Source organism: Sturnus vulgaris, chromosome 1, assembly GCF_052056855.1.
Source record: "Sturnus vulgaris isolate bStuVul1 chromosome 1, bStuVul1.hap1, whole genome shotgun sequence".
Taxonomy (NCBI): domain Eukaryota; kingdom Metazoa; phylum Chordata; class Aves; order Passeriformes; family Sturnidae; genus Sturnus; species Sturnus vulgaris.
In genome coordinates, this window is record NC_142243.1 from 69169526 (window position 1) to 69185945 (window position 16420).

At 37.9% G+C, this 16420-nt stretch overlaps 1 protein-coding gene and 1 long non-coding RNA gene across 3 annotated transcripts in view; one reads left to right on the plus strand and one right to left on the minus strand.

The window, feature by feature from the left end:
* Positions 1-16420, plus strand: part of CAP2 (cyclase associated actin cytoskeleton regulatory protein 2) — a 70375-nt gene that overhangs the window by 51128 nt on the left and 2827 nt on the right. For both annotated transcript variants that reach the window (XM_014878340.2, XM_014878331.2), the window contains 5 exons: positions 10580-10769; positions 11640-11815; positions 13044-13167; positions 13407-13489; positions 16000-16140. In XM_014878340.2, coding sequence (XP_014733826.2) covers positions 10580-10769; positions 11640-11815; positions 13044-13167; positions 13407-13489; positions 16000-16140 — 714 coding nt within the window. The remainder of the gene's footprint in view (positions 1-10579; positions 10770-11639; positions 11816-13043; positions 13168-13406; positions 13490-15999; positions 16141-16420) is intronic.
* Positions 1-16420, minus strand: part of LOC148225286 (uncharacterized) — a 26210-nt gene continuing 9790 nt past the window's right edge. The window contains exons 3-4 of the long non-coding RNA XR_015805200.1: positions 9926-9969; positions 1-1773 (exon numbers count right to left, since the gene is read on the minus strand). This is a non-coding gene — a long non-coding RNA (uncharacterized LOC148225286). The remainder of the gene's footprint in view (positions 1774-9925; positions 9970-16420) is intronic.

The window sequence follows — 16420 nt, forward strand, 5'->3', positions numbered from 1 at the left end:
AGCAGCAGACTGCAGCTTTCTCTTGATACCCTTCATGAGACATTGTACAAAGCCTTTCAGTTCTCAAGTATATGAGTGCAAGTTCAAACACGGGAGAGAACCACGATCTGCATGTACATCTTAGTCTGAAGCAATGCAAAAATGTTTGAACATGATAAATTAGAAGACTGTAATTATTGGCTACATTGTACGTTTCTGTAGTAAAAATTTTAAATATTAAATGTGATTCCTTTATTTAGTACAAAATTTCAAACTTGGTACATCCTATTCTATTATGATCAGTGAACGTGAGATGACCTAATGACTTTTAAATTATTATTACATAAGGAAAAATAATTGTAGTACCCCACTAGCTGAATTAACCTGAGAATCTGGGACAAAATTTGTTCTCTTAATAGAGCAAAAGAATAATCTTCACCTTTAATAGAACTGCCTGCATGGAAATAGTGTTATAAGGTAAAGGTTTGTTACAGCCATTTGATCAAACAGGAGGAGCTCTCAGTGCAGGTGAGTACTGGTAGTCTTACACAGAAGGATAGCTGTTGCAGATTATGCTTGACTGCTCCTAAAACCAATCTCAGCCATCATGTCTTTATATTTCTCTGTCTTCAGCTGTCCAAGAAATTGCTGAAATCTAGGTGTGACTTGTTTATTTATATTAAGCATAATTTCCTGCCAACAGTGTTCATTCCATCACTGCATCTGAAGTACTGATTTCACTTCACTTTGGATATCACTCCTATCTGGAAGTTGTCTTGGAACTATGGCTCATTTAAATTATCCTTTATGTGATATGAGTCTGAAAGATTAAATTTCAGACTCATTTTTATGGATGTATATTTTTTTAAGTTTTACTAAATGTGCAAGTAAGAAGTTAGCAGGTTGTTTAAATAGCTTAAATGTTACTTAAATATTTCTATGAAGCTTGGTAACAAATACATTCCAGAAAGCAATGAATTGCTCAAGTGATAATTTCATTTTTGTTATACATTTTAAAGTGAGAATGAAAGTCACAGATTCACATTGTGTGAAGTTAAGCATAAAGGTCTGCAGAATCAGGGTCTAGACAGAAATATGATATATATAAAAGCTGCAGATATATTCCAGACACAGTTGTTAATCATTGCACACAGCAGCTTCCACTTACATGCATAAAAGGAAAAAAGGAAAAAGGAGTAGTTTGGCAAGGCGTTAACAAAGTGGAACATTTATGAAAGGTAGACATTGGTGTAAAAAAGGACTTTTATTATAGAGGGAGAGAGAAAGAGAGAAATGTCTTGGGGCATTTAAGTACAGATTTAAAAGTGTATTATACCAATAATTTACCCTTCATATCTGCAGAAGTCAACAAAGCAATGCATGAAGTTTCTATAAAAAGCTCTTAAGTAGCATATTTGGATATTTTTAACGATAGTGAAGAGTCAGGAAGAATATTAACTACTGCTTCTCTCCCAGCTGTATTCTCATTGCTTGAACTACCAACAAAACCCCAGGAGCATATGCCTAGATCAGAGGATTTCCTGTGCTTTCCAAAAAGGGTTTCCAAAACAAAGGGGACAGGATTTTTGAGTTTGCCCTTGGTCCTCTAATATATGGGCGCTGTATACTGTGGTGTGCACATTTATGTCCATGCAATATTCCAAAGCTGTGCCACTTCCAACCTCCATACCCTTCCATCAAGCTGCACAGGGCAGCTGCAGCCAGCCTTGGAACAGATCACTAGTGCATACAGGAAAGTGTTTCTGGCTCTGGCAGCAGGCACACAGGCAGACACTTCAGAAGAAAGAGAAAGAAATATCTTAATAAATTAGAAGACAGACACAAAAACGGTGCAGAGGGTTGAAATAATGTCCAAACAGTCACTTCTGACAATAACAATTATCTCTATCTGCTTTATTAAAAGTTTGTGATAAAATTCATTAATTTTTTTTTATCTAACACAATTCTGTCTTACTTTGGTTCTGCCAAGATGCGTGACAATATTTTACTTCTTAAGGGCACTCTATTGAAATGCATGTGACTGTGTGAGGAGAAAGCCAAGGAAATAGTGAAGAATATAGTACATTTAAGAATACACTTAGAAGGAAATAGTATAGTGAAGGACCTTTAGACTTTTGTGCATCTGAACCTGTTTTGCTCCTCACGTGGAGGGGTGGTACAGAACTGGACTGGACTGTGTAAATTGGCATTTCAAGGCATGATGGATGTGGTTATGATATTTGATGGTACTGTGCTCACAGAACAAAAGTACGTATCTAATGTTTATGTTTGTGAGTAAGATTGTCCCAGAGAGTAAAAAAGTTCCATGTATTTCCAACATAATCTGAAGTAGTAATTTTCACTGACTGCATATGTCAGAGAAAATAGACTTGTCAGTGCAAGTCAGATGGATCTACAGTATTTCCTTAAAAATGTAATTTTGTAGTTCATTATATTGGATGCAAAGTGTCTTTCTGCCTCCTACACCCTGTGCTGAGTGGCCATTCACTATACTCACTACATCTCAATTTAGCCATCTTGATAATGGGGACAGCAGCAATTACCAGCCTAATTGAGATTTGTTTTAATTTGCTACCAGATATGACATTCTTAGATGTCAGTGAGTCTTTGGAAAAAGCTGTTGTTACAATGAAATATTTTAAGTACCCAGGGTAGCATTTTAGCTATGCAGTAATTGTCATTTTTGCTTGTTACAGCCTTCTGTCTTGAACAAGCAGTCCACAGCTGTAATAGAGACCTGTCCTTTTTCAGTTCTTTCTGATAAAGAGCAACTGCCTTTTTTTCCTTTTTTTTTTCTTTAAGAAGGGATTCTATTGAAGCATGCCTCTTTCTACCCTCCACTTCTTTTTGGTGATGCAAATAAATGAACAGCTGTAATATAATTTCACAAGAATGCCTAATGAAAAGTTTGTTTGCTACAAGGCCAGCATGAGTAATCTGGGGGAAGTGAAACTTCTGCTCCTATTTCTGCAGGTTAACCTTGCAGCAAGAAAACCAGTAACAATAAGAGACTGCTGTAGTTTTCCAAATATCAAATGAGTGCTAAGACACAAATCTTGCTCAAAGATAATTGTCTTGAATGTTTCAGTTTCAGGTGGATCTGTACTTAATTTTTCAGTTTTTGTATACAATAGTAATTTAGGATAGATTTTACCACCAGTTTTATTTACCAACAGAAAATATTCAGAAACTAGAAGTGAATTTCATTACAGTATTTCGTTTCTAATACAGAATTTCACTCAAGTGATGAGTGAAATCCTCTCCCCCTTTACAAATCAAAACAACTTAGGATGAAGTCTGCACATCTTTAAAAGCAGTTGAGATTTATTTAAATCCTGTTTCCATTGAAGCCAGTATCTTCAAGGGTTTTTTATTCCTGAAATGGCATCTTAAAAAACATTTCTTACTCCTTAGATAGTACTCTAAAAACATTTCTTAAAAGCTGAAATTCTCCACAAGTTCCACACCAAGAAGTACAATCATAATTCCTACATTAGCCTTATTGAGTGCAATTATCCTAGTCTCAGTGCAGACTTGGGCATTTTATTCTAGTCTAAAGTAATTACCTCCAGACATTTGCTTATAAAATGGTCCTGCCTCTCTCCTGTTCTATCAAAACATTTTCCTGTAATACATCATCTCTGTACATATTGATGTGAACAAGCTGCAAAAGACCAAATTCTGCAGGCAAAAGCCTCCTATTATCTGTCCAGTATCTCTTCTGTGCTGTGTTTAGTTTGACCTCCTTATCAAGCAGCCATCGTCTGAGCCACTTCACTAAAGCTAAAGGTCAAAACTGTAGTGCCAAATTCCAGCCACGACTGCAATCCCAGAGGCCTTATTCAGATAGAAGTAAGGGCAGCATAGAGATACCAGTTTAAATGCCTGTATCTTGGATAAGATGTAGACATTTCCACAGTGCTCAGTTTTTCTCAGTGATAGCCTTTTCTCTCCTTTTCTGTATACCTTCCATTCCTTTCTCTATCCTTCCCTTTCCCTATTCCCTACTCCTATTTCCTTATATTTTTTTTTGCTGAAAAAAAATTATATACTTTAGTTGCAAATGTTTCTTTCTCAGAGAATAGGCAGTGTTCTGGTTTTTGGTACAAGATCAGTTAAAAAAGTGGCATCTCTACAATAGTTGCCTCTTTGGTGGAGGCTACCTCAATCACATCCCTGTCCCTTTAAAAGAAAGTATTTTTACTCTCTTATTCCAACAGTGTCTGAAAATATTTGTCTTTACTGTATATCAATTGTATTCTCTTAACTTTGACCAAGCACCATTTGGACATGTTAAGGGGAAAGGAAGACCTGGGCAAGGCATGCAGCCTAGGGAAAGGAAATACAAAATTGAAAATATGCAAAATAGAGAGAAAAGGAAAGGTACATCTATTAAAACTTTACTATCTTGCTGAAGGAATTGGTCTTCTTTTTAACCAAATTTTACTATAAGTTAAAGATGGTTAAATCTGCCTCTTGGAGCACATTACTTGTTGGCAATTACATTATCCTGCAGTTCTCAAATTATTTAGAAGACCAGGGCTTCTAAATCATGGTTGGGTAACTCTGAAGATGTAAGCATAATTTTAAATCCTGAACAGGTGATGAACGGCAAAAGCACATTACAGGGGGCTGCAAAGCTTGAAAACTCTACAGATAAATAATTCTGCTGAGACTCAGTAACAAGAAAAAAACCTGGACTGGTTTTTGTTGTTTTCTGTTTTAAATTACAAAGATTACAGGTCCTATAAATCAGCTGTTTCATCCAGTAAATTGCAGCTCTCTGGGCAGTATAACTCCTTGCAGACAGGTGGCTTAAATAGGGTAGGTAATAGAACTGTTGTGCTAAGCTACTTTTACACAAAAAACACCTTAACAAGAGCTCTGTGCCCCTGAGTCACAGTCCACCTGTTCCCAGAGGTTGATATGTGATATTTTGAGCTTCACAATTCTTGTTTTTGGCTGTGCATATTTCTGGAACAAACAATACAGAATGTTGTAATCATTTTAGGTGTGAAACTAGGATTACTATAAAGGGAGAGATAACAGGTATATCTATCCTTCCTTCCTTCCTTTTTTTTTTTTTTTTTAACAATGTGTTCCCCATTAGGATTCTTGTTTGTCTGCTGCCATGAAAAGAAGGCTTTTCAATAAATTAAGGGAGGGATTTCATGACCTCTCTCTAAGCCACCTGTTGCTTCAGCTGCAAATAGATACCTCTTAATAGGAATGACTAATAAGATAGGTACTATATATCATACACATGCATGTATCATTTATTAATATGCGTTATATAGATGCTTATAATCTTCTTGTGGCTCAGAGTAAAATCAACCATTGCAGCTACAAGAAATGCATTGTTCAGATGCTCCCCAGCAGGTTCCCAGCACAAGAACTTTGTTGCCCTCAGTTTCCGTGCTGCACTGTGTCAGCCGAAAGCTGGATAAACAAAGGGGAACGTCGCGGGTGTTTGTACAGGGTCTGGCACATAAGCCCCTCATATCCCCAGAGATAGGAGCCTCTGACTGGGGCTCCTTGCTGCTGCAGTACTACAAATATAGTAACAGTGACATGGAAGGCTAACCCAGGGAGCTGTTCAGCAAGAATAGCTCAGGAAATAGTAACATCTGTGATAAGACATAAAAAGAAATTCTTACTGTCTCTCAGTAGCTGGGTTCAGACCTGAAGACAGGTCAAGCTGCATATGGCCACCAAAAATTAGTGACAGTATGGCATCCAGAGCACTTGTTTGAACAGCATTTTATTTCTCTAACAAGACTGGCTTTGCCCTGTGCTCCGAGGAAAGAAAGCCTTTAGAAGAAATGTGCTTAACAAGGCCCATATTCTCAAAAGCAAAAGGCTTCACTCAGCTCTGCTGTAATTTCAAGAGAATTAAATGAGAATTTCAACCAGGCAGCTATCTCAACATAAACAATCATTTCTTTCTTCCAGCAAGCCAGTTAGGTGCAAAAAGGAAGCGTACCTCACCCTTCTGCCAGTTGTACAAGATGAAGGTTGAAATATAATATATTTCGAGGCTGTACCACAATCCTGCAAACTCTTGCACAGTGACATTTATCAGACCCAGCACTGCACACAGCATCAGATACTGTCACTAAAGAAAGCGTCTCTGCCACAGTCAATGGGAGGCCCTTGGGCCTCTCTGCAGATGGCTTGGGGCTATCCAGAAAGGAGATGGATAAATCCTGACCCATTCCTGTCACGCCATTTAGAGCATGGTTGGAAGCTGAAGACAATTTTTTTCCCTGAGAGGAAATTTCTGGAATGTTTTATCCCCTACAGAGCTCTTAGTACATGGTCACAGGGCCTGCATCTCCTGTTCCTGATAGGACCTTAGTCAGAGAATTACATTTTCTTCCATTTCAAAAAGCTACAGGAGCATGATTCAAAGCACATCAAGTTCACTATGATACAAAGCTACCAGGTTAAAAGTTATAGCTTACTTTTGTGTTACATTTTCCCGAAGTAAGGATGACTCTATCTGTTCCTCTGATAATTCTCACTAGGGACACATTTGTAAATGATGGAAAAATGACCCTCACGAACACGTTAATGGGAGCAGTCAGCTATCAGTATAACTTGACGGGGTGTCTACAGACACCACAGCCCTGAGAACAGCAGCTGTTGCTGAGGCAAACAGCTGAAATAAAAGAGGAAGAAAGGCAGCTTGCAAACAACCGCCTTCACTGGTCCAAATGGCTCCTAATACTTTTTATGTAAAGACACACTGTTGTTAACATCTGCGTGAAGTTAATCTGAAGAGTTGTTTGCAAATAGCAAAGCTGCTAAGCACCTGCTGCTTTAGGATAGATGAACTTTTGTGGGCATGTAACATGCTATTTTATTCCCGGCAGCTCTCACAAACACCACCCTATACAGAACAGAAATGAATGGACTTTGTGAAGGGCACTTTTGTTGAAATTGGATAGGACTATACACAAGTATTACCAGATACCAGAATAGTTTAAGAGCCCGGTTGAGAAATATTCTAGAGCCTGAGGTTAAGTTGTCTTAGAAGAGTAACTAAGGAAAGCAAAGTAATTGCCAGTGACTGAGGTTGCTAACTTGAAGGTTCATTTATTAATAGATGACAAAATGAATTTTAAAAAAAGTTCCCGGAACTACTTCATTTGGCTGATTTTTAAGTTGCCCTTTACATCAGTGTGTCTGAGTGCAGCACAGGTCCCATCTTCCTGGCATGCAGGGAATGCAAGGAGTGAAATGTGTATTCTACATTTCCAGTTCACTTTTGCACTTTCTTCCCCCTTTTGAAAGTTTCCCTGAGCCACTCTCCCACAGAGAATTACACCTCATTTGAATGTTTGTTTGATTTCAGTTAGGTACATCAAAATGGCAAAGAAAAGAAGACTGTAGCCAGAGTTAGACTGTACCCTCCTTCCCAGCAGGTCTGTGTGCCCTCTCATTAGTGAGACTTGTCTGTCTTTTCCATGCCATTTTATTTCAGTGGGGGATGGTCCTACTGGGGGAGTCCATGCTGTAAGATTGGAGATCTACAGCGGAGCAGTTAAACCCTTAGAGACCTTTTTTCCTGTGATTTGTCGTTCAATTTTGCCTGGCCTAATTGATGATTGAAATTGTTTGCAGTTTCCAGAATGGCCCTAGATGTTGAAAATAACATGCTACAATATCAGTTAGCTTGTGTAGCTGTAACTCAAGTCTTAAACTAGACAAGATTTGCCATGCAGGAGAAAAGCTAACCACCAGGGTTCAGTCTGTCTTTTATTTCTGTGACTGCACAAAATTAAGATGAAAAGTGGAAGGGTGATAGAACCTCAGGTGTCTTTACCTTGTGACAGCTTGTTGTTCTTAATTAGATCTAACTCAAAATCTTTTGTGTTCAGTGGAGATAAGCACTGACTTTGGTGGAGAGACCAGGCTTGTAAAGAAAAGAAGAGGCAGATGGGGCAGCATCAGTGCAATGAATAAATTTTTTTCTTACTTTTGAAACCCACTTGAAGGACTAGAATGTCTTAGCTGCTCAGGTCAAGAATTGAGATTTTTGAGTAGATTTGGTTTTTTCATCAGTACTGCTCTAAAAGGAAAAAAGCTCCTAGTTTCCCAGATCCTTTCCTATATCTTCTGTTTCTTGAAAATGAATATGACAACAATCTCCAGTCATACAAAATCATTCCAAACTTAACTGATGTGTTTTAAATCCTTCCTTTTATCTGTACTTTGACAAAGTAGTTCTTTCAGAGTTCTGGGAGAGAGATGACCCACTTCCACTGATAAACCCCTCTGAGTTTTACTTCCATCTCATTACATGGATATTCCCATACTTTAGTTGCCATTTGGGAAACTGCCTTTGATGCACTGCTTAGCAGCATTTTAGCCCAGTGTCTTGCATTGATCTGTGATGGCCTTGAGTTTGACACTTGAAGCAAAGAGACTGCCAGAGTGACCTACCACTCTGTGTTATATGCAGAATACCCAGATAGCTTCCAGAAATTTTCTCTCTAATGCATCTTTGCAGCATTTGCACAATTTAGATGGCATTTATTCTAAATGGACGTATGAGTCTTACACAAATTTCTGGAAAATCACAGCACTGTATCGATAAGCAGGTGGAAGCAGCAGGTATTTTTAAGAAATTAGATGTCAGTTTGGAATTTGGCAAGTGGATTTTCATTCTCAGAGTAGAAGTTATTAGCCACTACCACTACTGTTATTGCGTTTCATAAAGCATACATAATTCATAACTGCATGTTCACACTGTGAATGGTGAGTCCCATTTCTGCGTATCTGAGTGTTTTAAAAAGCCCTTCAAATGCAGTGTTCATAATTCTGGATAACCAGGGCATAGTGGATTCAGTTGCTATGGTTGCAGGCAACAGAAGGGGAAGATCTGTATTGCACCTCAGGCAGCAATAACTGATTGTACCACTAAATCCACTTACATTCTTTTTTTTTTAAATTACAATAATTCACAGTTCTGTTGACTCTGTTGCAGGTAACTTCACTGGTATTAGGAGAGGCAGGGAACAGGCACTATAAATTGAGGACCCAGTGAAGAAGTTGTCCCCAGCCTAAAACACTGACCTATAACAAGGAACTATGTGAGCAGAAGCTCTTGAGTTAAATGTATCCATCAACAATGGAATGTCTCTAAAAGCAGTTGACTTCAGTCCCAGTATATCTTGACAATAAATAATAATTGGTTCCAAAAGGATAGTCTCCTAAGGAGATCTTGGATTTAATTTTGTTTTTAAAGTGTATCTGGAGAGTAAGTAAAAAAGCATGTGGACCTCTGACCCTTTCCTGTTATCAGTTTGGGATTACAGGCTAGAACAAGTTTTACATTTTAAAAAATGGCTGTAGTTTTCACTCCTGCGAGATGCGTGAACCAAATCAATACGTTGCTGTTTCAGTTTAGTGGAAAGCAAAAAGAGTAGTATCATATGTAAGTGGTTAAAAATATCCTCAGAGGCCAGTTAAGCAATATCTATTTCCAGGATGGATTACCAGAGACACACTAACAACCTATAATTCTTAACAAAGTAGCCAGTTAGAGGAGCTGTGACTCCCGTAAGTCGCTGTAATTTTCCCATTGTATCTTCCCACCTGTTAATATTTGCTGCAATGCACGGTATCTCTGTAGCTAGCTGAACTCATCAGAACCAATCTAATTTTCTCAATAGTTCTTTTAAAAATTCCTTCTGTGCTGCAGAGAAGTAGGATCAGAGTGACACTCAGTGGCAGGACAGTAAAAGTGATTCTCAGATTCTCTCTAACATCTATTATTAGGATGTTAGGGCATTCTTATAAAGTTTTAGTCAGATAGTTATTAGTATTTTCTGTCTGTTTGATAATATTCTATGTAAGCATTGTAATTCAGACCAAAAGATGTACTTTTGATTATGCAAACTGAAAGATTATTACTTACTTTGCCAAGGTCCTCTTCACTCATAACTTGTGTGCTGTGATCTCCTGCAAATGAAGAGGAAAAAAGAATTCAAGAAATTGAACTAAAGACTCAAAATTTGAGTTTCAGAATCAAGATACTTGAATCACCGTAATTTACATTCTGTAGTATTTGAATCTTCACAGATAACTTGAACAGTTCAAAGAATAGCATTTTACATCTTGAATACAATTTACCATGTTCCCTACGTATGACTGATAGTTCATGACCCTCTCAGTTATTTGTGCTGCACCAAAACATTTTCTTTAAATGAAAAAAAAAAAAAAAAAAGGCATTTTTCTTTTTATGTAAGCAAACACTGGAGTAAATGATAGAATGGTTGCTGTTAAAGATTTTTAACATCAGCCCTTACAAGTGTTTGAGACAAAAATTTCAGGTGTAGTAGTTCTGCAGTAGAGTGTGGGTTGTCAGTCTTTCTGGCTGTGCTTGCTCAGGTGCAGGGAAGGATTCATAGGATTACATTCTATTATGGAGCCAGAAATTCTCCTATGGGGCCTGTGGCTTTCTAAGTCACGCGAACTCGCAGCATTCAAGGATGTTAATAAATAAGAACTATTGTGATACAATGTTCCTTGAAACACTGTATGTAAAATAATTTATCTCTGTCTCAAACAGGGTCCAGTTGCATCCCCCATGTCCATGCGGTCTGTTCTAACCAGTGGCTCCTGTCTTTCCCCGCCACCCCCGCCACCGCCACCCCCGGGACCGCCCCCCATCTTCGATGCGGAAACCGCAAAGGACGAAGGAACCGCATCTCGCTCAGCCCTCTTTGCACAGCTTAACCAGGGAGAGGCAATCACCAAAGGTCAGGAGAAAAGAAATCGAATTGTGATCCAGGAGTCAAACTGCATCAAGAGCTGTTACATGGGTTAACCTAACTTTCACAGCATTTTTAAGTTACATTCTAGCAGCTCAGATCCTTCTGAGGCTTGCAGTGGTCTGATGGAGAAGGCTGCATACTAAAACCTCCTTTAGAAGCCACAGCGCCCAAATAATTTCAGTATACCTGAAATTCACACCATTTAGAGGTATCCTTTTAATTTTAAGGCAGCCCAAGCTCTATATCTTCAGCCCCCAGTAGCTGGTCAGTCTCTTAAGTTACAATTGCAGTAAAGTTTTATCCCTCTTTCTGACTCACATTGATTGTACAAACCTGTGTCAAAATATCATACATGTCAGGTGAAATAAAGCTTTTTGTATTAATATTGGACAGTTGTAATTTAAGTGTATGTCTGTAAATTTAAATTCATATGATTGATAGATTTGCATTTAATGCTGCAGGGATAGGTCAAATATTGTCATAAATTAGAAAAAGAAACTCTGCTTTACGGATGGAAAAACATGATACAACAAACTTTCAGAGCTTGCAACAGACACAGAGGGACCTAGAAGACATTATGGGATTTTCTGTTGAAGATACTAAGAGCCCATCCAGAGTAGAAGAAGTTTTATATGATCTTCTAAAAGTATGTCAGCAGTTACACTTTATGTAGTTACCCAGGTAAACCTTGAGGAAATTTTAAAAATGTAATTTCAGAGAATAACATAACACAATTGCAAACAAACTTTTCATGCTTCAATATGAGCACTTTTAGGATTGGGAAAGAGACTCTCTTTCACAAGCACCCTTTCTTTTTTGTGTTTTTGTTTGTTTGTTTGTTTGTTTGTTTTTTAGGACTTCGACATGTCTCTGATGACCAGAAGACTCACAAGAATCCCAGCCTACGTGCTCAAGGTCCACCTGTTCGTTCTCCAACAAAAAGCCATACTCCAAGTCCTACCTCTCCCAAGAATTCCCCACAGCAGAACCATGCCCCTGTCTTGGAGCTAGAGGGAAAGAAGTGGAGAGTGGTGAGTTGCAGTTGCACCTCTGAATTGCACCTTGCTCATTGCAAACCAGGAGGAGCACTGAAACCTCTTGTCTGTCATTAACATGCAACAAAACAAAGTTGCAACTAAAATGGGCTGAGTCCTCCATTTCTCTGCATTGCTATAGTTCAACTTTTACTATTTTGTAGGCTCTTAAGTTAATTCATTTGTCTCTGACAATCACTTACTAATTCATCTCACTGGAGAACGTCAGAACCAGCATATGAATTCCTTGCAAAATCAGACAATGCCCCAGAAACAAGTCCAGTAGAGAACATCAGTTAAAATCCCTTTTTGGAAGCCATTCCTGTGAATGAGAGAGAACAGTCATCACAGACCACTCTCTCCAGTTTCCCTAAGCAGTGGAATTATACTTTTATTTTTCATTGCCCATTCCATCCAAGCATGTCTTCCATGCTTAAAAGCAGAGGAATGTTTTCCTTTTGTCCAATCTACGGATGGAAAAAGGAGATTTGTTTAAGGTTTGGGTGTTAATTTATGTAGGCATATACCAAAGAATCTATGAATGAAAATTGATGTGACTGTGTTGGTTAAGAGAGAGCAGAAAGAATATGCAGTTTAGTCATGCAGAAGGTTATATACACAGTCAGTGTATGTTACAGTAGAGTCTAGTTTGCATAAGGTGCAGTCACCATTTGTCTGTTATGTTGCATTATGGTTCTGCTACTTGGAACTTTCCTTGTGGATCCCTAACCTTTCCGGGACATCCATGGAGTGTAATTGCTTTTTTAAGCCTAATGAAAGGAAGTTTCTTCACCTATTACTCCGTAATTGTATGCAGTAGTGCCTGTATGTGTTCACAACATGCTGTATAAAACATTGTAACACTTAGGGAAGGAAAACTTTCTTTGTTCTCCAGTCTGAATCAGATGGGAGCCAAAGAACAGTTTTGTGAGTGCCTTTTAAAATGATGAGCATAACATCTTTGTTGCAAAATTAATGGATTTTATCTCTGTCTGTGCTAACTTCTTCAGCTCTGCAGCTCTAAAAGATACAGTGTCATCCAGGGGTCAGTTAGGTGAGATCTGGTCACCAAGCAGATCAGGATTATAAGCCACAGGAAGGATATTGTTCTGTTGTAACTGAAGATGCAATGACTCGAGGATAAATTGTACTAAACTCTGTCTGACTGTTTGCTAAAGACAGTTAGTAAAAGACAACCAATTAAATAAACTTTCTTTTGAAACAGGAATATCAAGAAGATAAGAATGACCTGGTCATTAACAACACTGAACTCAAGCAAGTGGCCTACATTTTTAAGTGTAACAAATCTACACTTCAGATAAAAGGAAAAATCAACTCAATTACTATTGGTGAGTGAGTAGCTCAGCTGGGCTTCAAGTGACAATCTTGAAAAAACTGACTTATGTGATTAATAATGCATCTGACTCATTCCATTAACTTTAATGATTGATCACGAGAGTAAAGTCACTCAGCTATCCAATGCAGGACTGGGAATTTTCGTAGTTAATATAGCAGGTGTGCATTCGTTTGTATTTGTGTGTATTTGCTTTTGTCTTGCCTTTCTTATTTATGACTGCTTTTATTTTAGACAACTGTAAAAAGTTTGGCCTTGTGTTTGACAATGTTGTGGGAATCGTGGAAGTGATCAACTCCAGGGATATTCAGATTCAGGTAAATATCTGAGAGGTGAAGACAGACCTAGAACAAGCGGGGGGAAAAAAAGCCCAAAATATAGTTACAAAATATTTTAAAAACTCACAGAGCACAACAAAATTAAGAAGTATCCAAATGGATCTTTATATGCACTAAATTCTGCTGATATTTTTAGAAATGCTTGTGAAAACTGTTTATTATCATTGAACAATCCTCCCATAGCCCAGTGTTTTCTGGTTCTGGTGAAGCTGAGAGATCTGTACACTGGCAGAATTGTTACTTCTGTCCCCAGTCTGCTTGCTTTCATGCTACACAACGCCCAGCACTTGAAAGTTCAGTGGTGCTTACAGAAGAAATTCTAGCAGTTAGCTAATTGATTTCTAAGTGCACAAGATTTTTTTCTTATCCTCTCAATGGAAATGTTCAAATAGACTGTCAAAGGACAGCTAAATGCTATGAAATAAAAGTAGGTGCTGAGATTTCAAAAAATCTCTCTGGCCAGTGATGTGACACTTTATATAAATAAGTAATGTACTTATTTGCCTTCAAAAAGCTTCATCAGAGGTCATCTTCCTTGTGATTCTCATGAAAAGAAAATGCATGCATTTTAAGTCTATACATTGCCCTTTCTACAGGGGACACTTGTCCTCCTCAAAATATACAGTCTGTTTGACATTTACAGCACTTCAGTCACCCAATTCCAGAGAGGTCTAACTACTTGCTCTAATACTGGGTTGTGTCTGACACACAATGTAATCTCAAGAAAGGACTCCAAGACGTATTATTTAAAGTGAAAAAGAAATTTTAATTATTATATTAAACTGCCACTCTTCAAAGTGAGGTCTTTTGCTGTGTGATATTAAATGTAGGCAGTCCTGCTTCATGCTTCAGAAATAATGGTCACAGCCACCACAGGGAATAGGAGCAAGATGGGGCTTTATATTTTGAACCTTGTGCAAGTGACTGACATTGTTACCAACACTGCATTATCTTCTGAACTGTAACAATCTGTTTTATTCATGATCACGACATGTCTTTTTACAGCAGAGGCAGTTAATTAAGGATCCCAGGCACTTATTTGAGCAGTTTTAAAATAATTGTATTATTTTTAATCATTACCTCTTAAACTATTCATGAAAGCTGAAAAATTCATATGTAATGAATAGCAAAACCACAGCTTGCTAATACTCAAATAAAGTGGAAATACCTTTTATAAGAATCAAAATTCTTAGAATCAAAATTAATCATGTTCTATGAATATTGCATAAGGCTTCTATGCATGTCATGGAGCGGAGTGGAGATACACTTAAGAAGGTAGGGTCTGGTTATATGCTGAATGCTGCTTAAATCAGGCAGCTCCCCCAGGGCTGGTGTATGCCAAGTGCTAAGCACCTCAGTTTTCTCAGTAATTGGAAGACCTGAGTTCAAAATGTCCAAATACATGATATGTTAATGCAACAGATTTCAGTAAATTAATCCTACAGATTTTGCTATGGTAACTTCAGTGTCATATTGCTTGTCTCTCCCTTATCTCAGTGGTATCTTTTTTTCTTGCCAGATGTTTGCAAAAATTTTTAAACACCCCTTCCTTGTGTTCTCCATTACATAAGAACTCATTTAAGAAAAGGAACTTTAAGATGCAGTCATCCACTGTTTAGCTCAGACCTCAGGATAGGGGTGGGATCCAAGAGGACAGACCACTTGGTTTACTGCCACATTTAAGGAACTGAAATGGAAAGATATTCTTTAATTAAGTGATGGGAGACACTCTCATTAACAAGTACATCTCTGTCACATGCTGTCACTGTTGTATGGCTTAGGATAATCTCTGCTGTTTTGATGTCCAGAGTATATTGTCATCCTTGCTAGAGAGGGCAGGAGCAGGAATTTTTACTGACAACCAGTGAGTCAGACTGTTAGCCATGAAGAAATCTTTCAATCTGTAAAATTGTAAACAAGAGAAGATTTCCCTTTGTCGCCTCAAGTAAATCTTGTGCTTGCTCTTAAAGAGACATATGAAATAGTTTTAAAGATTTAATTAAATTGATCTTAGGACTTATTTAGAACTGTAGCTTGCCTGAAGGGGATAAAAACTCTTTCCTGTTGCATGCTGCAAGAGCTTTGAAATCTTCAGAATGTATTACAAATCCCTTGTTGAATACTATATGCTGGGGTCTTTCCTTTGCCCTTATTGGGTTGAAGTTAACATGTTTGACTTAGCCAATTCTCACTGATGAACAAGGTGAACACAGCCTAAATATCAGCACAAAAGTATCACTGAAATAAGAAAGAATCAGAGAAGTGCTGTCATCAAATTGTATATTAAAAGCTTGCTGTAAATTACAGGTTTGCTGTTGTGTATAAGAATTTTCAGTGTCCAACAAATCAAATTAAAGCATCACACAGGCAGGTGACAAAGAGATCAGATGCTGGTGGTCAAAATTAGGCCTAGAAGGCAATGAGGATTTTGTTAACAGTATCTCTGTTTGCATTTTAAGACTTGATGTTAAGTAGATTTTATTTTTCAGGTGATGGGGAAAGTGCCAACCATTTCTATTAATAAAACAGAAGGCTGCCACATCTACCTAAGTGACGAGTCATTGGATTGTGAGATTGTGAGTGCCAAGTCATCTGAGATGAACATTCTCATCCCCCAAGATGGTGATTATGTGAGTGAATTTATTTTTTTTTATTTCCTTTCTGTTCCATACTAGTCTTGGCAGTTAAGAGCACTTAAACTGCTAGGAAAGAAACTGATGCAACACACAGATTATGTCACCAAAAACTGATCCAAAACAATTTAATTTCTATGTGCCTGTATTTCAGGAGGAAGAATTTCTTATTTTCTGGGGCACAAAGTAATTTCAGAGATCAGAAATTGTGTCCTCTCTTTCCATTCTGATGGATAACGGCTTCATGTCCTGTCCATTTGATCTTTTTTATATCTAA